Source organism: Pseudopipra pipra, chromosome 8 (genome assembly GCF_036250125.1).
Source record: "Pseudopipra pipra isolate bDixPip1 chromosome 8, bDixPip1.hap1, whole genome shotgun sequence".
NCBI classification, from domain to species: domain Eukaryota; kingdom Metazoa; phylum Chordata; class Aves; order Passeriformes; family Pipridae; genus Pseudopipra; species Pseudopipra pipra.
In genome coordinates this window covers 5951839-5978044 of record NC_087556.1, presented here as the reverse complement: position 1 = coordinate 5978044, position 26206 = coordinate 5951839, and the positions used below count along the sequence as shown (strand labels likewise).

The 26206-nt window shown below is 44.1% G+C and overlaps 1 protein-coding gene across 7 annotated transcripts in view; it reads right to left on the bottom strand.

Annotated features, from left to right (window-relative positions):
- Window positions 1-26206, bottom strand: part of JMJD1C (jumonji domain containing 1C) — a 155934-nt gene that overhangs the window by 58154 nt on the left and 71574 nt on the right. Inside the window, exon 1 of one of the 7 annotated variants that reach the window (XM_064662345.1) lies at window positions 2782-2928. The exons of 3 other annotated variants lie outside the window; for them this stretch is intronic. Coding sequence is in view for 1 of the 4 variants with exons in the window: in XM_064662343.1 (XP_064518413.1) it covers window positions 1870-1890 (21 nt within the window). In the remaining 3 variants the exon portion in view is untranslated. Of the gene's footprint in view, window positions 1-1869; window positions 1893-1961; window positions 2081-2682; window positions 2760-2781; window positions 2929-26206 lie in introns of those variants that run through there. 3 more of the 7 variants (XM_064662347.1, XM_064662346.1, XM_064662343.1) reach the window with 3 other exon arrangements.

The following is a 26206-nucleotide window of genomic DNA, read 5'->3' as shown; positions in this document are numbered from 1 at the left end:
TTCCAAATATAGATCTGTGAGTGTGATTATTTTGAGAAAAGAAACGTAATGCCTTCTCACTTGCTTTCATAGATCTATGCCTCTAGACAGGCCAACACCCCCAAAATACGGATGTGGAGGATGCAGACTATCCCACAAGCACAGAGCAAAAATATGTAAATAAATAAAGCAAAACTACGCCACATCACAAACCTCCTCCTATGTGGACGGCTGCTCAGCTGCACACAACCTGGGATTTTTCAGACACTATTACAAAATATCCCCACTATCAAAGAACAACAAACCCCCACCCTTTAATAAAAGGAAGCCTTCTTGGGAAAGCAAAGTCCAGACTCCATCAGCTTCACGAGATAGGCAGGCCACCAGGGAAATAAATATCCAAACTGGGACAGGTTAGGGATTCAAGAAATTTTAAGATGGAAGACGTGACTGAATTTCACACCACACATCATATATGCACAAAGAAAAACAGACTAAGAGCACAGTAGGCAAGAGTCAGCTACTAGAGGCAAGCATGTGAGGCATGTAACAACATGAAAATAGATGTAAGAAAGTCCAATATGCTCCTTGCGGACTTTCAGAGGAAAAGCTCCTTGCAGACACTCCCTCTTTCCGTTCCCAAAGTGGAGGACAACTCTAGGGAGTACCAGACATACTGGCTGAAACCAGGAGAAACTGAACCTCTGTAAACAAAAAAATCTCTTTCAAACTTGCAGTTTTTAAAAGGAAGCTTTATGCATTAACCTAACTCCCAAAGACCACAATTAAGTAAAGGACTCAAGCACTCAATTTTAAGTCACATTTGACTTCAGCACTATTTTAAGTGGCTGCTTGGTGGGGGGGGAACGGCCACACTTTTTTGCCCTCCCAGATTTCCCTGCTTGGCCAAAGGGAGCTCTATGAACACACACGCTGTCTTTGGTTGCTTTGCTACCAAGTTCCCTGATGCTGAATAAAGCACGTTTCTTACACTGCCCCCTCACCCTCCCCAATGATTTTACCCCAGCTCATGCAAGAAATAACCTGCCTACGGGAGGCAGCTGGCAGAGCTCTGAGTCTGAGAACTAGACTCTGGACCTTCTGGAAATCCAAACAAATTTTTAGAAAACGTTACCATCACTTCACAGCAAACAATCACAAAACTATTCAATGGCATTCACCAAAGACGAATACAGCAGATTACTCAGGGACTGCGTTCTCTAACGCCCAGTAACACAACTCATCTATTTACTTATCGTTCCAAAACCCCCATAGCAACCACAGGACCCACCTTCCCGAGGAAGCAGCAGTGAGCAGGCACATAGTGCGTTTTTACCTCTGCCTAGTGCCATTAAGCAGCTGGAGTGGTGGTACTCCTCCCCCAGCATGCGAGCAGGCAGCTCCAGGAGCCGCCGCACCTCGGCTGCTGCAGCCCGGGCGCTGCCAGGCTGTGACACCCAGAAGGTTCAATGCAGCAAACGCTCGGGTTACAGCTGAGCTCGCAGCTGCTGCCCGGCTCATCCCGCACGTACCACCTCGTCTGCCTCGCTGGGGCTCACAGCCTGCTTAGCTGGGCACTCGAGCCTGCTCCCCACACCACAAAAGCACATCTTACTGTGCACATGTACAGTAATCACTCTTTTTTTTTATTTTTTAAATCTTTCTAGAGGAATTTATGTTGTAAAGTGAAAAGACTTTTAAAGAGCTAATAATACAATTAAGAAAGCTATTATTACACCGAAACCTTTAACATTCTATAGTTCTTCCTCTTGCAAGCATAAAAATTGAAAAGATCACGTAAACTTAATCTGTAGGTGCTATTCAGTAAACTTTTCCACATATTGTTTTCCAGCCTCGCTGTTTAGTCTGCAATAGCGCAAACACTGGCACCTTTTCACTGTGACACTTCATCATTCAAAATAGCTGTAGCTCCCTTCCAGCGCCTGTTTGTTGCCATGGTTTGTACTCAAAGGCAGAATTACCAAGTGGAAAAGAGCGGACAATAAATAGAGCAGATCTGACGTTAAAACCGAGCACCGGGTTTCCTCGTTCGCGGACTCCCCTGCCTGCAATCCCTGCGGAAGCGGCCGTTTCCAGCCCAGGCGTTATTCCGGGCGGAACTCCCGCAGCCCGTGGCCGGGGGGGGGCAGAAGGAAGTGCCCAGCGGGGCGCGGGGGGGCCGCGCCGGCCGGGCCCGCTGCCCGCCGGAGGTGCCGCATGGCCCGCGCTCCAACGGCGGCGCCGCGCCGTTAACGGCCCGCGCCGCTCCCGCGCCGCCGTTTTAACGGCACAAACTTAACGGAGAAAAGAGAAAAGGAGAAAAAAACCCCAAAACCACAAACCAGAAACCTGCGAATCCTCTCGGTGCGTGCAGAACTCCGCGCCGCCCGTCCCCCGAGGCGCTCCCGGCGCTCCCGCCGTGCCCGCGCACAAAGCCGCCGCCGGCCGCGTGCCGCGCCGCGCGCCCCCGCGGGGCCCGGCCGTCACGTGCGGGGCTCCCCGGGCCGGGTGGGCACCGCCGCGGCCCCGCCGCGCCCCCGCAGCCGCCCGCCGCAAACAAAGGCGCCCCTCGCCAAGTTAAAAGTGTCCGCGGGGGTGTGTGCGTGGGTCCCGAGGGGGGAGCCGCAGAGGAGTCCTCCGCCCGCTCGGCTCCCAGCGGTGGATTCAGCCCCCTCCCCGCCCCGCCGGTCGGTCTGTACGCACCTCTCCCGGCGCCCCGCGGCCCGGCCCGGCCCGACCCGACCCGACCCGGCCCGGCCCGGCCCGCGGGACCTCCGCACCCGCCTCCGCCTTTGAACTCACAAGGAAAATGGTTCTCGCCGCGCCGCTTCCGGGTCGGGCCGGGCGGCCGCGCCGGGGGCGGGGACGGCGGGGCCGGAGGAGGCGGAGGAGCAGGAGGCGGAGGACGCGCCGCCCGCCCTTTGTGGGGCCGGCAGCACTATGGCGCAGCCGAGCGCGTCCCCGCGGCCGGGTCAGGGCGCGCTGCCGACGCCCCGCTTACATAAGGCGGGGGCGCGGGGCCGGTGCGATCCGGGGGAGCCGGGCGCGGGGAGCGCGGCGCGGGAAGGGGCGGCGCTCGGCGGGCGCGGCCCGCGGACACGTCCCGCGGGGCGGGGCTGCGGGACACGTGTGGCGGCGGCCTCGGAGCGCGGCCGGGGCACCCGCGGGCCCAGGGGCACCCGCTCCGAAGAGTCAGATCTCCTCTACAGCCCCAGCGCTCCCCCTCCCCGCTAAGCCCCCGCGGCGCCGGGCCCGTCCTTGGAAAGCTGCTCCCTGTCCCTCCCACGGGTGGGCTTTGGAAAGTCAGCAAGCGAGGGCTGCAGCTCTGTCCACAGTCAACCCAGAAAAAAACCTAAGTAGTAAAAAGGAAGGGCGGGTCAGGCATGAGCTCAGCGCCTGGTGCGGGTCCAGGAGCAGCCGGGGTAGAGGGCGGGGGGCGGCTCCGCGCCCCCTGCGCAGCCCAAAGCCGCCTCTGCAGGGACTCAGCCCGGGAACGGACTGAAAATGTTCTCAAGCACAATTTTCTTATTTCGCCATACAACCTATTTTCTCCTTGATGACACACACACACAAAAACATTAAAGGTGTTTTCCCACTGCTGAACAGAATTTAATGGCTCTAACCAACTAGTTGTTTGCAGTTCACATAGAAACATCACTTCTAGTCCAGCAGAAAAAAAAAGTTCATGGGACACTAATTAGAAAATGGAATTACCAAAGAAAAATTTAGCAATAACACCTGTAATGTTCTCCTTGAACTTAGCTCACATACACAAACATGGATAGTGGAGGGGGAGGAAAAATAATCACAAGGAAGATTAGGATAGAGGCATTTATTTCCTCCAAAACTTTTAAACAGCTGTACATTTTTCACTTCACGGAAAAAATACAAAGCGTGTCATTTGCCAAGGAAGTATGAGAATAATGGGAAATCAATGCATGACTACATCTCTGTTCTCATCTTGAATTATTCCAAATGATGTAAGCTTAAAGGTGTATTGGAATGCTATAAAATACTGAGCTCTGAAATACTTGGGTGCTGTTAAATATTGAAGTTGAACTGGAAGGCCCTCTCTTACCCACCACACACTTTTCTCCAGCAAACTGGTTTTCTTCCGTAACAGTTCGTGACGCTGCACGCGCACAGGGCAGGAACCAGACTACCTGTGCGTGGGTTTTATACAATACCCAGCCTGTGCTCAAACCACATAACTGCAAAACTGGATTTTGCTTTGAAGGGACACTATCAGAGGTGGTTTATTGTATTGATTTTTCCCTTTTAAGTGGTCTTCCAGCCTGGCCAGCCCAAGGCAGCTGACAGCCTTATATGGCAGGAAGGCTGCGGGGAACAGCAGTGCCCTGAGCAGCCTCCATCTATTCCTGACCTCCCAGACTGGACAGTTGCTCCTCTCGTCTCCTTCGGCTTCCCTGCCAACAGCCCCTCACCAGATCCACAGCCCCTCAGGGCAGACACCTCCTACCACCAGCAGAGCATGGGGCTCACTAACTCTCTCTGCTCCCCCAAAACACACCTCCTGCCCCAGCCAGGCCATGGTGGGGCTGCACTGCCTCATCTCCAGAGAAAAAATGAAACGACTTAGTGACACCATTTTGACCTGATTTCTTTCCAATTTCTTCTTCTCCGCCGACCTCTCCTAGGCTAGAGGGGAATAACACCCGAGTCACTTCACCAGTACTGAGACAGGTCATGCAGAACAGAGAGTGAAATGCAACCTTCATTCCGTGTTTGTGGTCGCAGTTTGCACCCTCTCCCTCTTTGGAGCAGAAACGTGCCCATTCTCAGTCACCCAACAGGGTCACTTGTCAAGTGAGCAGGGCACTCTTTCACAGACTTGGTTCTTCAGAGGCCTCACCACCTCTAAAAAGTAAAACTCAACCTATCAGTAACAGCTGACACAAGGAAATATCCTGAACTCACACTTTGCCAAGTAATCAATAAATATTTTTCCAAACTTAATTCTGTTCCTGCATGATCTTCAATTTAACTTTTAAAGCACATTTTAGACTACCTCCAAGAAGAACTGAGCACCCCTAAGACATACTATTTCAACCCACAGATTCACACCTATCTCATACAGTTTCAGGGGGTTGTCTTACCATTTCTCTTAAGAGCCCAAATGCTAGTAATTATTTCAGGAAGGGCAAACAAATAAATTACGTCTATTACAGAGTACAACATCCTTCATGCTACTCTTGAACTAATGGTGCTGTGATAGCTGTGTGGTATGTAGTGCAACTGTCAAAGTAGGCAATCCTTAATAATATCCAAGACAGACACTATTAAAATACAAATCACAAGACTGTCTGGAGGACACGCAAGTTTGCCCATTTGGACAAAGCTTTATTAATAGACTGCGACTTAATAACAAAGAATATTAATACCCAGCACAGCACTACCAGTTCATTTCCATGGAGGGATTTTGTTAGAAATTCTCAAGTTGCACCAGCTACGAATGGAATACTAACTCAGCAACTGTATTTCCAAGGGTTTCACTTAAAGATGTTCTCAGGAAAAATCTGCTGAGTGGGAAAACACCTTTTGAGAGTATAAAAAACCAAGGAAGTTGCTAGTGGTGCAACTGCTAATGTTAAGTAGACTAAGGCAACATAAAGTGACATTTAAATTGTAATGACTTAAATTTACCACGACATATAGGTGTATATTCTTAACAAAACACAGATTTGCCATATAAAGGCATAACTGAATTTTAAACAAGAATTTAAAACATGAGTGTCTATCCAAGGTTAGTTTTGACATTTGCAGAAAGATACATTTTAAAAAGGCTTATTTGGTAGTTACATTATTTTAGCATTGTTCTCCACTACTATTTGCTTCTTCTCACAATTGGGCCTGAACTCTGTCAAACAAGCCATACTATAAGCTTGTAGAACAGAGCTGCCTTTGTTCTTTGGTACTGCCAGTCCCCTATGGAATCAGGCAGCACACTGAACTGCACTCGACAAACAATCCCTGACCTTCAATTACTGTCCTGGCTTGCTGCCACAGGATACATGTATTACTGGTAACACAGCGTGCCCTATTTTGCAGATAATCGCTAGAACTACAGATAATCATGAAAATCAACGGAAAAACGCAACCATTCCCTTCCTAAAATCACAGTTGTAACTTCCCCGGTGTGCTGCAGCACGGCCCGGGCTCAGGCCTTCCATGTGAGGATGGCAAGACTGTGCCTTTTGTATTTTTAGTGACCGCAGGAAGAATTCCAGGTGGCGGATGGCTTCGCCTTCCTCCGCTGGAGGTTTTCGGTTTGGGTTTTGTTTGCTTTGAGGCAGAAGGCTGTTCTGGCACGGTTGTTCAAGAGCTGCTCTTTCCCCCCCCCCTTCCTTTTTTCCCCCTCAGAACCCCGGTGGGTTTTTCACTGGAGCTGAGCGGGCAGGGGCCGGCAGCAGCTGCAGCCCCTGCACTTGCGGGCTGGCCGGCAGCCAGCGCCGGGCCGCGAGCCACGGCCCTGCTGGGAGCTGCTGCCACCGGGAATGCCGCACTGGGAATGCCGCACCGGGAGGGGATGGCACACGCTGACCAGGCGTTCTGCTGTGACCCCCTTTTGCTCCTTGCAGGCAGCTAACCCCCTGAACTGCAAACCGGGCTCCTTCCTCACCCCGACAAACCCACGTGGGCAGTGCTGCTGGCCAGGAAAGAGCACATGCAAATATTGCAAAGGAGTAAATATTTAAACTTTAAAACAAATGAAGGTTAGTTAAATCGGTCTTCATCTTTTAAATTAGCATTTTTCTACTTATCTTCTTCCTGTCTGTGCCACCCCACATTTGCTTAGCAAGCAGAACTGTTTCACAGAGATAGTCCTGCAGAAATAATGCAGTGCAAGGGCACAGCTTTGCTCAGCCTCACGTTAGTGGAGAAATGAACTTTCTCACTATGCATTTGTGCAAACTGACCAAGTTCAGATGGTGTACTTAAGTGCAAAAGCCAAAGTCCAAAGGAGGAATTAATGTGTGTGAAACAATTATTACTCCTGGAGCTGCAACATGCGAAATAGAGCAATTGGCGTTCAGGTGCCAGTTCATTTGGCAAATTCCTCATTTAAAGTCTCCTTTTTTGGTTATGGAGGTGGGCAAATCAGACATGCAAAAACTTCACCAGGCTATCTTTAGTATAATAATTTTTCAAAATTGAGAATCTGAGGACAAGGGCATGAGCCCTGATGAAGGAACACAAGCAACAGTACAATTAATACACTCACATATCAGCACTAACTGATTTTACAGTTTATTTCAAATTAATTCGATTTAAAATACGGTTTCTATCTTTCAATGTTTTCAGTCAACTTTTAAAACCACTTTTACCCTTCCCTGGGCAAGCACCATGGGGTTTAATGCCCCATGCATCAACATGACTCTGCAATTTTTCCCATTACTTCATCCCCATCTATTCCATCATACCAGTACTGTAAATGCAACTCTGAGAATAAGCTCTGTTAGTGAACTGGTGCTATTTTTGGGGCTGAATCAGTGCCCCTGCTGCAACAAGAGACCAATAATTGTGGTAAAACAAAACCCAGATGCATGGCCTTAAAAAAAGAAATCATTATCATTGTAGGCAATAGCACTATATGTTTTCTTATTTGCCAGACAATGCTCTAACCCCAGATTTATGTTCAAAGACAAAATGTTGAGCAGTATCTCAGGCACCTCTTTCTGGATGTCTCATCTTAAGCCCAGCATCACTATAACAGACTTGTGTTTTCCCAAGTCCTCTCCCCTCATTAGATGAGGAAAAATGCTGTGACTCTTCCACTCGCTCAAATCCAGTAACATCAACACTCAAATCCAGTAACATCAACGTCACCTTCAAGCGTGACCTGCTCACTCTCACTTCTGGGTGCAGATCCTTCTAACAAAGATCTGTTATAAAACATGTTTTTCTATCCATCCCCACAGTTCAGAGCACCAGCCTACGTTCATTCTGCCTTTTGATTACTGAAGCCTCCTTTCTCTGGCCTTACTAAATGCACACATGATCAGACCACGCAAAATGCTGTCACGCCTCCAGCCCACCACATCCACTGTTTGCACTGCTTCCCTCAGCAGCCCCATCACACACACTCCACTTCCAGGAACAGCATCTCCCGATCCTGCTATGGCTCATTTATCAATTTCAGGAACAGTTTACTGGCAACACTTGCAAAGCTGATTCGCTGATATCTTTCCATTTTCACCTTAATACTCTGCTTGCTGTAATGACCTCTGAAACCTTGACAGCGGCTTGGCCACTGCTTTATGGAAGCCTCATCTTCCCTTGTAAGCAATGCCTCCTATTTCCCATCTGCCTGTCTCTGTGTGTCATCCACCCTTGACTCACTCAAGTTTTAACTCTATGCAGAAAGGAACCCTTCTCATTCTGCATTTCATCTACGAATCATTGCACAATGAAATCCCGGACTTTCATATGAGTTTGTAAGTGTTGTGGTAATGTGCCACACCATTCATTAACCTTGGGACCAGATCCTGTCTTCCAAAAAGCGAGCACAACAGCATCAAGTTCATAATGTTCTTACCCATACTCCGTCTGCAATATTCATCAAACCCTTTTTAACTTGGGTGCTATCCATGTTTTGCAGTATTCGTGCTTCTTCAGCCTTCTTGCTTCCATCACAGTGATGCCAAACTCCCTCCAACTCATTTCTTGGCTTTACTTTCTTCTTCCAACCCTATCACCAACATTCACAATGTTCTTGCATCCTTTTGCCCTTGAACTTACTGGACGTAACATTCATTAACTCAGCCTCTTCTCCACAAAAACAGCCTGATTGAGAACATCAGCTTCAGGCTTCTTACAACCACTGAAGTGCTGCTCTTCTGATTCAGCATCCGGCAACTGCCTCCCTCTCATACTTCCCACTAAATGAAGTCCATTACAGAACTGGACTCCACCTTTCACCCTCCTACTATTTCCTGTCCCTCTCAGACTACATTCCCAGTTGCCTCTCAGAAGCACATCTCACTTCCTGAGAGCCACACAGATCCAGCTTTCATAAGGTCCCTCTCTGTTTTTTATTCCCCAGAGCTTAAATACCTGCCTCAACTTTTTCCATCTCACCCCCTTAACATGTTTGTTAACTTTCATTTCAAGATCACTGTTTTTTTTCCCAAATTTGCTGTTTTTTCAGCTCCTCTGCCCTGCCACTCCCTGTCTTTCCTTTGTCTAAAGCATCTTATTCACCAGCTTAGTCAGCTTCCTGTCTTTTAAATGGACTGTATTTTGTTTTGCATTTTTCTATTTGCTCTTCTCCAAAACAACTCGGGAGCATCTTCACCACAGAAAGATCAGCTTCCCACTGAAGTTCAGGCTCCTTGATTGCTCAGGCTGCTGGCAGGCCCTTCGGTCCAGGGACGCCTCCTGGAAACAAGCCTTTGGCTCCATCGGACGCAAACGGGGTGCGGTTCCAAGGGAGCCTCACTCCAGCATCACTTCCTCTGTTATGGCAGTGCTGAGAATGCACCATTTGGTATTTTCCATTCCCACAGCCCTACGACTCCTGCAACATCCAATGCTCCCCATATCCTGACGCCACACCCAGGGCATGCAGTGTATTCCTGACATCATGCTGGAAAATGGTCACTTGAGTAGGAGGCTAGAACGACGCGGTTAAGTAAAAGCCTACAGGGAGTGGAACTGGCTCTTGAAACAGAGCTGAGACGTGTTAAAGAGGAGCTCCTGTGTGGAGCTATCTGGAATAACAAAAGCCTCAAAACCATACAAAAGGTGAAATATAAAAATCTGGAAAAAAATATCAAAACAGAGAGCAGTATTTTAAAAGAACACATCCTGTAGGAGCTGATAGAGGGAAATACCTGCTTCACGTTATCCTGGGAATGAAGTTGTTATACATAAATTTGGAGTCAGTTTCTGAGAAGCAAAAGACTCCTGAAGGCCATTCCTCTAGGTTTACATTTACCCCCTTTTACTGACAGCAGCGTATTTTACCGTTTGTCAGGCACAATAAGAGCTGCAGAATGAGCATATTCAATCTGCAATATATTCAGAATGTGGTCTTCGGGTGAATAGTTAAAAGGCTGCAACTTCTACTCCTGCCTCCTTTTCTACTGCCACTGTCTCCAGAAAATCAGGAATCCCATTTGCCAGTTCTTCAGGCTTTCTATCTGGCTATTTCTGGATTCCCATAATAGGGAAAGGCCATTCATGGAGGGAGAGGATTACTCATTTTGGATCCTGTGCCTCTGTGCTCTCAGTCCCAGCTTGCTGGGAGTAAGGTCATACTTGAACATTGGTCTGTGTTTGGCAATACATTCTTTTTATATTCTAAACATGTACACTTTACACATAAGAGTATTCTTAAAAGTAGTACTTTCATATTTCCAAACACTAAGATTTAAATATTAACCAACACTCATGCACTGTGGCTTAATTATCTGTATAAAAAGCTCCATCTTACTGAGACAACATGCTAGTATATGCTCCTCAAATAAAAATATCAGACTGTTCACCTCACCTTTGTGTGTCACATAGGCAGGGAGAGAAACAATCTAGTATCAGACTACACAGAAATATATATTTCACCTTCTTGAGCAGTATTTTCTCCTGCTATGACTGTTTTATAATCATAATGTAGCTCTGTCAGACATCCTACACAGACAACAGTTGCTGGTACACTGGTTTGATTCCTGACTCTACAGCATTAAAAGGTTTGGGAGAACTTCTCAAATAAAAAACTCTTATAGGCATAAACCACTAAGAAGGTGAGGTTAAAAGTTTACACTTGATAATAAAAAGTCTGATGGAACAGACGGGGTTTTAGTCAATATATCCCAGCATCAGGATAATGCTGAAATAATGTTGAAACGCCATCAGTCTATCTAGTAAACAAATTAGAAAATAACCTAGATATCATAATGGATTCTCCCCCCGCAATGCTATTTTTAGATTCTCACATCTGCCCTACATGCTTGTCCAGTAGCAACCTTGATGGACAAACACTTTTTTTTCCTTTCAGGAAAACACAGGACAGATGGTGCTCAAAGTATTTCTCTCAGAGATAACAAGTTTTCTGCTTTTTATAAATTCACTCATCTTCAAACTGTGACAGCTGTGAGTTTAAAGATAAAATCGAAATGATCCAGATCTTGTTCATCTCCTTTCTCTGGGGTCCCTGAAAGGTCACATAAATATGTCTCACTTAGAAGTTTCCCACTAAATGTGAAATGCATTTCTTTTCAAAGTTCAAACTTTGTGGTATGTTGGAAAGAAGCAATTTTTTCAAAGTTGTGTCTCAGGCCTGTATTGTGAATTTGGGATCTTCTGGATCCGCTTGTATAGTGTATCAGACAGTATTTACCTCCAAGATCTATTTATAGCAGTGATTACATTCCCTCATTCCTCCCATACTAGCATACATGGCAATGTTACCAGCCTGTATTTTCTACTTCCATGTAGTCTCTCACGTTAGATTGTACTTCTACACCCCCCCTGCGTCCTGCTTGACTTCAATTTATCTTTCTCCAGCATAGCTGGGCAGGATGATGTGTGTTAGTTTAAAAGCACTCTCAGGGGCAGCTCTGTGGGGACACAGGCACATCCCAGAGTCACACCTCGACCATCTAGACATCACCCAGCAGGTGATGATCTCAGTGCTCCTCTGACCGGCCAGAAGGCTCAAACCTCCTCCTTGCCAGTGCTTCCGCTGGATAAGCTCTCATCTACATTTGCCATCTGCTCCTAAATCCACCACTTTCTGTTTTATGCAGTGACGTTTTGTTCCATTTTTATTACTTTGTTCCTCAAGGACATTCAATTTTAGTCGCATAACAGCCCCCCCCATTCTCTGTGTTAAGGGCTTCACCTATTCTGCACCATCTATTGATTTAATCAAATTTAATCAATTAGTCCAAAGATGAAAACACTAAGCAGGTCATTCCTAAAATGTGTTAACAACTATTGGCAGACAGACCTATTTCACCACTCCACCGTTCCACCTATTTCAACACCACATAGCTATCATCTTATAAACTAATTCCTACCTAATGTACTGTTCAGGCTACTAATCCCAGTCTTCCTCTGACTGTTCATTACTTGCCATGCATTACAAAAGTCAAGATTAATTATATTAATTACATTTTCTTGCCTAAGAACAAAGCCAACCAAAGTTTTTGTTCAAGTGGGTCCATGATGTAGCATTTCAAGGTGCTGATGGCAAGAGCAGCCCATGATTAAGGGCAGGGGGAGGAAACCCAGAGTAGCTATAACCAGTCTATTTATAAACACTTTGAAGAATACAAAGCTATAAGTAAAAGCCAGCATGAATCCCAAAATATATCATAGCATCCATAATGTCAAAGCAAATTTCCTTGACAAACAGAAGAGCAGAATTGAGAAGCAGGTCTATATCCTGACACAAAATAAATAAATAAATAAACAAATCCCACAAAACCACCAAACATTCAGAAATCACTACTAACTATCTGTGAAAATATGTACGTAGAACGTAGTTCCCAAAGTCACCTGCACTGGGTCTGCTCTTACTCACTGTTTTCATTAGTGACCCAGATGATGGAACAGAGACTACATTTATTAAATTGACAAACAACCAGCTTGATGGGACTGCAAATTATGTTAGAGGACAAAAATGCAAACTGGACAAGCGGTCTGAGAAAAAAGATGACATGCAAAACACTGCACGTAGGCAAAACTCAACCGCAGAAATACTGAATGGCTAAGGAGAAATTCCCCAGAAAAAAGAGAGGTTAGGTTCAACTTATGGGCTATGAGTTAACAGTATCACGCTGTAAAAATATAAACACAATACTGGGATATATAAATGTTAGTACAACCTGTGTTCTGCATTCATAAAGCCTCGGTTATAGTACTATAAAGTGAGCAGAGTTTTGGATATTGTTCTTTAAGACAGGTATGTACAATAAAATAAGCATAGTTTTGGAAAATACCATGGGTGAATACAGACTGAAGAGACTGGGAGGGGAAAACTGCTGGGTGTGTCTCTAGCTATGAAAACAGGATGCTGCAAGGAATAATTTCTTAACCTCTCCAGCAGACACAACAAGTTTTAACTGCCTTAATTTAGATTAGATGATTTCAAGGTCTTTTTTGGTCTTATGATTCTACAATATCCACAGTCACTCACCTCTCCCAAATAAAACAGCATTTAGAAACACATGCCCAAATTACTGATATATTTAAGTCTGGCTTTATTATGCCATATATCTCTCTGACCAACATCACCTATTTCACGGCCTCTCTGAGCAGCTACAAATCATCAATCCTTGGGGGGCTGCCATGCAAATGAGAGTCTCAAGACCTCGCTCCCTGGCAGCAAATATTCTGGCAATAATCTTGAGAGCTGTGAGATACCAGCTTTCTCTGCCTGCACTAATCCCAGCCTGCGCATTCCCACCGATGGAGCTGAACAGGAAGATTTACCTGCAGACCTTGGGAAAGGTTCTGGCAGATCATCCCTGACCTGAAGGCCATGAGCTGGCCTTCCTTGTCTAGAAAATTAATTCTTCTCAAAGACAGGTATAAGGTCAGTAAAATTCACTCTCTGAAGTAGGTATATTGTAGTCTACTTCATTTTCTTTAATCTCCTGCTCACACCCCTCAATGGCTTCCAAAGCTTTACATATTGTGAGGATAGACTGACAGGCTTTTAATTGCTTGTCTAATTGTTCCTTTCCCCCTCTTTATGTTGGCACTGCTTTTTCCAATCCTCGGTACCACCCTGAAGGAAAGATGAGCTAAAATAGTTACAATAAGCACTAATTCTTTCCTAATTGTGAGATGGAAATTTCTGTGGGTCTAAGTATTTTACGATCCTTAAGTTCCCTCTGGTAGTAGTAGAAATTCCATTCTCTTATTCTCATACATCTTGTGTTTTCCTCCTAGTTATCATTGCCCTTACTGAAAAGCCAAAAACACTTAAAGTTTTAGTTGTGTATCATTGTTATTCTCTAACCTTCTCACCATGCAAAACCTTCCTTTTATTTGTTTTCACACCATTTGGAAGATTGAGTTCTACTTTAGAAACAAACCAGAATTAAGTTGTCCTGACCCCTGTGTCCCCTCTGACACTACTTGCAGGATTCCTGCATTAGTCTCACTATACATCCTTGGGCTGACTATTCACCCATTTTGGTCTGCAGACCAGGATAACTCTTTACCGGGAATTCAGTTTTCAGACAAGCTTTACATATCTGTAACTTCAAGAAATCGTGTCCTGAGGCTCCTTACACTTGTGACCAGCTTTGCTTATTTAAATTTCCCACTAAGATTCGAAACCTAAAATTTCCAAACCAACTTCCCTGTATTTTTTCCACATATTTAAAACTGAATCAACCCCAGACTACTAAGGGTGTGATTTTAAGTTCCACTTGATCTGATTAACTGTAAACTGCCTGAATGCCTCACCAGCCCCCAGCACTGGCTCTGTCTCTCCTCTGGCAGCCTGATCCATGGCAGCTCACCCCCCCACCCGGGTGACTCATTTCACTGGAGTCACCTTGCTGATGTAACTCTGTGACTACTCGGATCAGCTCGGGGGCAGAGCGAGGGAAGCCAGCCCAGCTCCCTCAGCAGCTGATAAAGCACAAAGTGAAACTGAATCCTCAATCCAAAGTTATTTTTCTAGAATATCCTCACTGCTTTTCAAAATGAAGTCTAAAGTAACGCTGACTTCCTGTTGGTTCAGTGACTAGTTTGAGGAAGGAACTTGCCAGCAATCACATCCAGGAATACCTTGGCCCTATCACTTCTTCTCTTATCTCTACCTGGGAAAGTAAACCACCTGATAACAAGCAGTATTTATCTAACAACACTACAAAGATCCCTATCCCTATTTGAGTTTAACCCTGGGGCCAACACAGATTCTTTGCTCCTTCTGTCATCTTTTTCCAAAGCGATTTTGAGCCAAACTGATTTTGGGCTGTCCTTTTTACACTGAAGTTTTTTTTCTAATCTACTATATAATTACTACTGCACAGCTTTTCCTTTAGTTAGGTTATTTCTGAACAGCACAAAGCATTTTAAACACCTCCAGTCCAGTTACTAAGAGCATTCTGCCACCCTTCAGATGTTTTATATCCCAACCTCTATAACCAGCTTAGATTTCTATGTTTTGTTGTCCAGGCTCTCAACATTTCAGTTATTTCTTAGTAACCACATGCCATTATCCATTAACCTTTCCCTAGCTGCAGTGCCTATCACTTTCCTCAATCTTGGAGCTCTTTTCCTTCTCAATTGGTACTAGTCTTCTACCCACTGACACTTCTCCATATGCCGAGACAGAAACAAGTGTTTAACCTACAAGTTGAGGTCTGAATGGAGATTTCATTGCTGGTCAAAGCCTTTTTCCTTACACTGAAGTTCCCAGCCATTGTACCAGCCACTCTCTCTAAAGGCAATTTTTCCAGGTATTTGGGGGCAGAGCCTCCCTGGAAGAATTATCCCCCACCAGGGCAGTCTCCTCCAGGTACCACACTTCCACTTAGGATTGTCACAGCACTTACTCTGTAATTCTCCAGTGTGATATGCACATCTGTAATCCACCACAGAAGAAAATTTGCTGCCGTTTATCCTATCACGAAGGCTAATGATGGAGTCTCTCCTTCCCACTCCCACTCAAATCCCTTCAGGATCTTTCTCAGCTTTCTCATTCTTATCTTCCCATTCACCAACATCAAAAGTCCCACCAAGAAATATGCAACTCCTCAGCCCTCCCTTAGTTCTTGGAACTGGTTTAAGTTCCAGCCTCATTGCCTGTTGCATCTTGAGCCTTTCAGCTTTTCTGGCTTTTTCTCCTCTTCACTTTTGAACTGTATTAGTAATTTCATGCATACTATATTTAGTCATTTTTATTAAATCTGCCATTTTTCAGGTTTCCTCCACTGTTCCCTTGATTATTAACTCTCATCTGTTTCAAGTCCTTGCCTTTAAAAAGGACACACACAAAACTCCCTTGATATACTCACCAGTTACACAGCAACTACTTATTAGCTGCTTGACTTCTGAAACCTTTTGTCTAAAGGAATTTCAACCCTTCATTCAGAACAGCTGTGGGTAGCAGCAGGAACCATCTCATACTCAAGTTCAAATGCTGTCCATAAATTACATTCAAATCAAACACTACTCAAGAAACAAGATTTGCTTTCCAACCCCCTGGGAAAGGGTCCTATGCCGGCTTTGCTGATCTCTACTAAAAGCCCAGTGCTTTATAACAAACTGGATGTGTCAAAGATGTCTGCTTTGGTTATTCCCATGGAAGTCTATCCAAATTTGGCACAGTTAGAGGCCAAAAAAAATATGAGTTCACAGACATTTGAGTGAGAAATGCTTGCAAAGCAAGGAGCTGTTTCCTTTCCTGGCAATCACTGTTCCTGACTCTTGAGGGTTGTGGCCTCAGAGATGAGAACAGAAAAGCTCTCCCCATTGCTGGCACCCAGCACTGAAGAAAAAGGGAGATGTAAACAGAGTAGAAGGCACAGGGGGCAGGAAAAGAACCACCAGAAGGGCAAGAAAGACACAACAGGTGAAACAGCTGGCAGGGGATCAACAAGAATAGAAAGCTCTGTGTGTTACCCCCACACATCCCCTCTGGTAGCTGGAAACACACCTCAAACCCCCAGGCAACACTCCTCTGTTTTCTACAAGAAGCAGAAATCACCCAGGCCCCGTCCCCACACACTGTTCTGCTCCACACCCTCCTCCCTTCTGCACCCCTTCCGAGCAGTTTTGCCACTTGCAAGTGTGCATGTGCATGCGGGAATGAGACACACTGTCAATTTTTTTGCCTTTCAACTTAGTACAGCTCTTGTAATTTATTTCTTTTATAATTCTCCTAATCATGTTCGGCTTTTTTGTGTAACAGTATTTCAATTTACTATTTAACTTATTCTTTTTCTTGGCCCAACAAGCCAGGCATAACTGATACAAAACTATCAATAAATCAGATAACAGCTTTAAATCTAGGACTATTCAAAAGTTTGGATTGTTTTTTACTCCTATTTAAGATATCCTCACGCTGTGCTTATTCAAGATATAAAGCAAGCAATGGATGGAAGTTTAAAAACGAAGCCTCCCTTTGGTCTTTATATTCTCATATCTGTAAAATGTTTTTAAGAACTTTAGTCCCTTCCCCACCCCCAAAGCAACAAGAACAAGCTTTACATTAGGTAGGTATTGAGGGAACAAAAGAGTAACTCTCTCTGACAGGTTTTTATTTTTCTCTGAAAGAGAGCTATTTCAGACCAAGACCCACAAATGGAGCTGGACAATAGGGCAAGCACTAAATCTTTAGGACACTTCCCCCCCCACCCCATTTCATAGTGCTGTAACATTGTAGAGTGAATTACTTCAGGAGAATCTATAAAATGAATGACCCATTTCTGGTCAAAAATCCCAGCTGTGAATCACATAGCCATTTGGCCTATAAAAAGCAGAAACCATCACCTTTTCTGCGCCTCGCAACCTCCCCCCTCCCCTCCCCAACCTGTGTTCTGCTACATAAAAAAAGAACTGGGATGTTTTCCAGTGAATATAAAAGCTAAAAACTTCTTGAGAAAGAAGAACAGTTACTTTTAGAACTACCTCCCCTTATGAAAAAAAAAAACCACTCTGGCATACCTTCATACAAAATTAGCATTTCTCTCTCCCAGTCATTATTCAGTCTTTCTCTATAACCAAGTTACACCTGACTTTATTTTCAGGATTAGCAGTCTTACAGAGAAGGGGGATAAGGAAAAATACATCCATGGATTTCAGTTTATTTCAGTAAAGATGCTTTGCATTAAGTGGCTCTAACAGTGGCTTTAATGATAGAAGAAAATACATATCCTGTTCAGGGAGACAGAACAGAGATATTCCAGCTGTGGAAGACCTCTCCAACCAAGTAAAGTGTGTTTACAAGAACTGTGCCTTCCCCCCATACTGGCAGCTTCTTCTCTGCCTTCAAGCTGAAAGATGATTTAAGTAACATATCAACGGACTTCAGCAATAAATACCTCATCATTGTAACGAAAAAGAAATGGACTGCTAGTTGTCACAGCAGAATCTAAATTAGGTTTCTATATTTAGAAGTACCACCTTGCTTTTGAGGATAGTAATGTGCCTCAGTTGAAGGGCAAAAGAACTCATACAAAGTTGGTGCAGACGCTCCTGAACAGGACTATAAGTGGCAAAAGAGTGTGAAATCAAAGAAAATTATATGTAAAGATGATGAGCATCAAATGTAATTATAACATTAACATTAAAACTAATCTGTGGAAGTTGGGAGGCCTATGAAATTGGAAAGTGAAGTTTGACTAGCTCAGTTCTAGATCTTCAAAGAAATTAAAAGGACAAAGCTATTCATTCCATTATCAGCTTTTTATTTATGACCTTTCAAACAGAAATTAATTAAAACATTGTAATGACACCAGATATTTGTCATAGTAGTGGTGTTGTAGTTATTAACGTCTAAGGATGAAGACTGACACTTCTATTTCAGAACTGAAGAACTTGCATTATTAAAGACTAACCATTCAATTCCTTCTGTATCTGTCAATCCAACAAAATATATTGGCTATTCCAAAAGCCTCACTCCACCTATTACTTCCCAAAAATATTGAGGACTTTCCTTCCATTGCATTTTTCCCCCCAGTGAACTCTTCTACTTGAGTTATTCCTTTACTTTTGGCCTCTGCCACAGACTTTAGTAAAGCTGATCCTGTCAGTGAAACACAGTATTTTAAAGTAGACTCTAGATGTGGAAGTTACTCCTACTGCATTTTTGCCTTTCATTCTGTCTCATTTTCTTTGTCACTGAAATGTTCCCAGTCTGAACTTAATAAAAATAGTCAAGGTGACCCTCATTTATTTAATATCAAAAACATCCAGTAACTCCAGATGCTCCATTCCAAATACAACCATTTTATTTTCATTCCAGTTTGAACCAGACATCAGATCCTCCAGGGAAGATAAGTAGAAAAAAAAATGCAATTGCAAGCTGCAGTAGTCAAAAACGTGCACTATATAGAGTGGGATGGACTTCATATTAGAAACTACTTTGGTTTATATCGCTGGCATGAAGTAGGAGGAGAAAAACAGGATTAATGTAAAAGCCACAAGACTTGAACATAATTAATTAGGCTGGAAAAAGGTAATTGCAGTGGCATACAAGACACATGTAACCTCACCATTCAGCCATAGAGCCATGAAGAGGACCTGTTACCCACGTGCCTTAACACTTAGTAGAACATTGGCAAGTTACTGAAATACTTGTCTGCCTCCCTGCCAACTCCAATTTCAGCATAAGTTCCTTCAGACATGATCACTTCACAGAAAAACTGAAACCCATCCTTTTTGTTGTCTGGTCTGGTAATACCTTGCAGTTCTACTTCTCACATGTAAAAATGTCTGACTTGTTTTCAGAAGTGTAATGCTGTCTGTAGTGCACAGACACATCCCACTGGGCTCTAGATGGTAACAGTTTTAATAATATAATATGCGTATTTTACTGGAGTTGTCATTCTGCTGCACAATCTTGCTTTTCCAACCAGAGAACCCTTAACACTGGGCTAAAAATCACATTCTAAGGACCAAAGTAGCTTGATGAGTATGAGAAAGAGAAAAACATATGTGTGTGTATATATATATTTTTTTTTCATGCAAACTGTGCTGGGGAAGTGTTGTGCCACAGAAGGTAGACCATAACCTGACTTGTGGCAGGAAGCAGAGGGCAGAGGCCCAGCCACTGTCCCACAGGCCTCTCTGCAGCAACGTGGTGGAAAGCAGAAGACAGCCAGCCCACAGGAACTGCAGAGTGTCAGCACCCCTTTCACCGCTGCTCCTCACCCCAGCACGCAGCAGACACCACAGCACGGCGCACATCCCACTGCAGCTGTGAGAGGGTGATGAATGACCTTTTCTCCTCCCCAGCAACATTTCTGAAACCAAACTCTCACTCAAGATGAAGACGCTCCACGCAAAAGGCTGACACTTACAAATGCTTTCCAAGACATGCAGCTCAGATAAATATATTTGAATGTATTTTGCCTATCACTTTGGGAATTAAAAAGCATGGGCAAGAATTGCAGAGGGACCTGGATAGGCTGGATAGGTTGGAGAATCGGACTGACTCCAACGGGATGAGGTTCAACAAGGCCAAGTGCCGGGTCCTGCACTTTGGCCACAACAACCCCTTGCAGCGATACAGGCTGGGGACAGAGAGGCTGGAGAGCAGCCAGACAGAGAGGGACCTGGGAGTTTGGATTGACAGGAAGCTGAACATGAGCCAGCAGTGTGCCCAGGTGGCCAAGAAGGCCAATGGCATCCTGGCCTGGATCAGGAACAGTGTGGCCAACAGGTCCAGGGAAGTGATTCTTCCCCTGGACTCAGTGCTGGTGAGACCACACCTGGAGTGCTGTGTCCAGTTCTGGGGCCCTCAGTTCAGGAAGGACATTGAGGTGCTGGAGTAGGTCCAGAGGAGGGCAACTAGGCTGGCGAAGGGACTCAAGCACAAGTCCCATGAGGAGAGGCTGAGGGAGCTGGGGCTGTTCAGCCTGGAGAAGAGGAGGCTCAGGGGAGACCTCATCACTCTCTACAACTGCCTGACAGGAGGTTGTAGACACGTGGGGGTTGGTCTCTTTCCCAGGCAACTATCAGCAAGACAAGAGGGCTTGGTCTCTAGTTGTGCCAGCGGAGGTTTAGGTTAGATATTAGAAAGAATTTCTTTACAGAGAGCATGATCAGCCATTGGAATGGGCTGCCCAGGGAAGTGGTGGATTCTCCATCCCTGGAGGTTTTTAAGAAGAGACTGGATGTGGCACTTAGTGCCATGGTCTAGTAACGGATCAAGGGTTGGACTTGATGATCTCAGAGGTCCCTTCCAACCCAGCTGATTCTATGATTCTATGAATTGAATTTCAGCTTGCTGATAGGTGAGTTCAATATAGACATTATTAGGAGCATTATGTGCAAAAGAGCCATTAGAGCATTTACTCGCGAGCTTCCCTCCATGCCCCTGGGATGGACTGGGGTGGGGAGTATTCCTTCAGGCTTTATATATCAGCAAAGAGAGACCTGCTAATATATTAAACAATTTCAGTCTGTGTCCTGAGTGTTTACGGACCTGTGGTCAGTTTTTGTGCCTGTTGCCCATGCAGGCAGTGGAGGACAGGGATGCCAACTTTGAAAAGGGAAGCCCAGTTTCAAGATCCTCTTCCATCCACTTCAGAGCAGTTTCTGTTACTCCTCACTCTGACCCAGGAACGTGAACCTCTCTCTCCTACCTCCCTTGTCAGCATCAAACCCACGCTCCAGTAGGAAAGGGATTCCTTAACCAAACAACCCCTCCATGAAGGTTTCCATGAGACTTCTCTCTGGTTTAGAAACAGTTTATTTCGTAAAAAAGTGCATTTCTGTGGCTACCTCAACCATCTAAAAATGGTTGATGGTCTAATCCACTTTGGTTACTAATTTAAATGAACTTCTCAGTTGGAAATCAAAGCTACTTCCACCTCCACCATATTATTACAGCTGACTGCAATTATTGCATTAGAACAATTGAGTATTATTTTCCATGGCACAAAGTACTGAATTTTAGAGGGTATTAGCCATCAACTCTGAAGTCTGAACAGTCTTCAGTGAAGGGCAGCATTTAATCCAGAGAAAAGAGATTTTTATACCAAGTTCTGCAAAAGGATTTCCCATGGCAGTCTGTTTTGACAACAGTTACCACACTGGGACATGTGCAATGACTGCAGTTTCCCACACTAAAAGTGGAGCCTAAATGACCATCAGTTTCAGAAGCATTCATGTTTGTTAACTAAATGCTCATATTTACAAAGAAAGGGGGTGAAATAGGACCAATTAAAACTTACTAAACTAATAATGAGGTTTATTTTTTTAATAAATTTATCCCATAATATGTTTTCTTCTAGGTACCAAGTTGTAGTAAATACTAACTTTTCAGTGCTTAAAGAAAGAAAGAACTATGCAGAAGATCCACACACTTATTAAAATAAAAGGCCCAACTGTGTTATAGTGTCAACTTATCCAGATAAAATTCATGAATGTGAATGAGGGGCTTTCCCCTCCCTCCCCCAATAGATTAAGAAAAAAAAGATAGGTTACATTGAAAAACTTTAAGGAGGTAATCTTGACCTTATCACAAGGGCAGGAAGTCCTGGGCTAGGCTGGTAAGCAACTGCACCCTTCTTTTCCCTACCAGAAGTTTTCTGTTGGACTGGTGCTGGCAGGGCTCCCCGAGAAGTCATGTGTTTTGGCATTTACTCTTTTATTGCAGTACATGGTTCCTCTTATAACTTCTCAGAAGTAGCAAGCAGATGTCCCTGTATTTGTTTCATTCACACCACGTTTCAGGACTCTACTTCCAAACATGAGGTGGTTTGTTTTGTTTTGTTTTCAGAATTATTAAAGGTGAAAAAAAGATTCTGTCTTCCTCAAAACTGCAGCTGTGAGGTAGCAAAACCCAAGCACTACCTGCACGTTTCCATATGTTCTGAGCAACCTCTTCCATTCCCACAAAGATAATCATCCCAGCTGGGAAACCTCAAACATGAGAATTGCTCTGACTGACAAAAGCAACCCGGGGTGGGGCTGACAAAAAGCAGCATTTAAGCACAGGTTTCAACATGCAGAGTTGCTATCACAACATCCACACTACTATCAGAAAACACAAAGCACGCCAGGTGGAGGTTTACTCACTGTACATGTGGAATTCTAAGTGCCTGGTACAGTTTATCCAGTGCTGCTGATCCCGGTGCACACACTGCAGTAACCTGCAGATCCTCCTGGGAATTGTACAGCCTGGCTTCTGACACAGGAGACAGTCTGGGGCTGGCCTCCAGAGCTCTATATAAACACGCTTGGCTTTGCATCTTGTACCCACCAGAGACGGTGAAAATTTGTTTCCCTCCACCATAACATCGAAGTAAAATGTTAACTAGCAAAAACATGGTACATTTGAGTGTTTAAGTGAAGAGTGTTTAAGTGCAGAGGCAAGATTCAGGTGCTGTATAGTAGTTCTAGTGTAATCCTTCAACACAGATGCTCAAACTGGCGTGGGGATTTTTGTAGTATGGAAGTATCCTGTCTCAGTTTATATCTTATAGCTAAAGTCTCCAAAAGACTGACCTGTAACATAAAAATTTAATCCATATTCCCGTTATTCAAAAATATTCAGGGGGGCAGGGGAAGACTGAAGAAGACTGCCAACCAGTGTATATGAAGAGATCACAGGCTACCATTCCTTAAAAACAGCTTACGAAAGATATTGTGGCAGTGTCATGTACTACCCTGATTTTTTTATTTTTTGCTAAAGTAAAAATTGCTTCCTCGGATTAATTCTCTCAGTACCCGAGATTTCTCTTTGTTGCAGCTACTGCAGTGATGAGGTTAAACTGATACCTCCTTCACCTGCAAGCCCCATTAACTCTTTTGCTTTTTCTGATGGTTGCATAACAGATGATTGCAGGTCTGTTAACTGGGACTGGTGGCAGGAAGTTGTCTTCAAGTAGCTCCATTTCTCTCTTCAAGGCACTGCAGAGTAGAATTGGGTAATTGTACATTCAAAGCAAAGACTCTTTCATATGAAGTGCACACGACTGTGTGTTCAAGGCCATCAGGGAGCTGATGAAACACCAGTTTTATCTCTGTGCCTTGCAGCCATGCCCTCAACACGAGCTGAGATATGACAACTTTGAAGCTAAACCTCAGTAACGGCTTTATTGTTTGGGTTTGTTGGTTGTTTTTTTCTTGCATAGACTAATTCAGGCTAGAAAAATTACCTTCTATTTCCAAATCCCAAAATAAATCATATCCAAACATAGGGATTACATGGATTTTCTGCCAAGAGCATGAAAATCACAAACTGAAAACTATGGATTATTTTGTCTTGCTGTATGGGTGTGTTATTTTTTCCTGGTCAAGTACTAACTGGTCACAGAAGATTTGGATGACACTTTTATTTATCAGAAAGCCACTCTCAGATACATGCTTTAATATCTTAGGTATGAAATACTTTAGGCTGACAAATACCCATGGCCTTGCTTGGCAGCTAATGCTATGGAATTAAAGCTGGGATGGTCCTGAGGGGGCTGGGAGAGCAATGGGAGTTTACAACTCGGGCAGCTGCTGAAACAATGCTAATTGACTTCTGATGCTGGCAAGGGGAAGGAAAGAAAACTAGGAAGGCCCAGAAATTTGACTTTACAGCTTCACTACTTTGTGCTGTTAACATTGCCTGTCCTGTCTTCATCGAGGAGGATGAAATCACTGCAGAGAATTGTTCATTCTAATGCAGGGGTACAAGAGAACAAAGAGAAACCTCCAAGAGGGCAGAAAGAGCCTTGAAAAAGGCATATCAAAATGGAACAGCAAAATTCCCTCTCTGACCACACATACAGCTCCCTAAACCACATCAAAGGATGCCACAAGGAAAATTAAAAAAAATCAAAAACCTAAAAAGGAAGAAAGGAAATGAGGAATAAAGAAGTTAACTGACAAAACCTTGTCCAAGTGGTGGATCACAGCAGACAAAAGTGATAACTACTGTTATTCCCATCTCCTCCCTCACAAAAATACGAGCAGGGATACTGGGTCAGACGAGGTCACTACCTGGTTTCAGCAATTCCCACGCACGCAGTTCCCCTCCTCAACCCAGAACAGAACACACAGAATGATCTGGCAGCGCTGGCAAACGAACAGGGTTTACACACCGACTGCCTGGGCCAGAGCTCACATCCTCTTTCCTATGTCATGTCCCCTCCCTGAGTCAGTGTGACCACTGGCCACATCCACGTACATCACTCCCCGCCACAGCACGGCCTTCAGCAGCAAGGGCAACATGGCAATAACTTAATCATCCCCTTGGTTGATAAAATACATTTTTTTTGCTTCTTGTGAACCTGCTGTTCCAGTGTTCCACTGGGCAGCCATTGGTACTTGAAGGCAGTAATGTTCTACCTCAACAGCATCCATGGCCACACCATCAGCCACGTTCCAGGCCTGTTTAAGACTCCTGATGAGAATATTTTCTTCTGACCCTCTTTACTTGAGCTAACCTGACTGCATTTGCTGTGCCAGGTAGACATGCACTGTTAGTTTGGACTGTGACATAATTTGTGGGTTTGCTTTGTCCTTACACTTAGTCTTTTCCCACTGCTTGCTGCTATTCAGCAGATCTTTAGAGCTAAAGCCAAGATGGAAAGAGAAGCCATATAAAGGTCAGCTGAGGACATGTAACCACTACCTGCTTTTTAAAATGATGCTAAAATGCTTGGTAAACAATCAAATGTGCATTTAGACAATTATTATAGAGGGCTAGTCATATTCAACTATCAAAATAATTTTTTTAAAATGCCACCGATGCATTTCTGAATGAAAGAACTTCACAGAGAGGCTTACATAAAGGTGGACAGTTTGACAGAACAATTTCTTCATATTATGGAATTCCAAGTTCATAAACATTTAAAATTAGAAACAAAGTTATTTCAGATTAGCAGCTGATCTACCAGAACACTGTATTTCCATTAGTGCCTGACATCATCAACACTCGTATGAAATAAATGTCTGTCTCATCTGGGAGATGGGTACAAGCCAAAATAACAAAACATTTTAAATTAATAGTATTACTCCAGGGTCCTGAAACTAGCTTGCATTTGTAAAAATCCATATTATTTGAGAAAGACAACTGCAGTAATGGTTTTGATTCCCTTGTTACCGTCATCATTCAAAAAGATGGCTGAGATGAACACTTCCAGCGCATTTATTTTATGCATCTCAAATAAACTGAAATAATTTTTTGCCATACAAAAACTTTACTTAAATTTGCCGTAAAATCTTCATAGTCTTACAAACAAAATATTAGGAAAAAAAATCTAGCAAAACAAGGCTTATAGGGAGAGAGAGTATCAAAAGATGAAACTATAAAAAAAAGTAGACCAAACTGATGACTTACAGGGAAATCTGCAAGCATACAGTACTTTTAGGCCATCAGAAATCCACACCTCTTACTAGAGAAAGTCATGCTCTTTCCATTTCCATTACTTTATTTCACAAAGTCCTTGTGGGTTGATAAATCTCACCCTGGTGTCCTGCACAAACACCAAAACAGCATTTTCAATCATTGCCTTGTGTGAACCTTGCTTGAAAATATTTCCTGAGGCTTTTCAAAAGGATGTTTGCCAACAAGGCAGCTTGT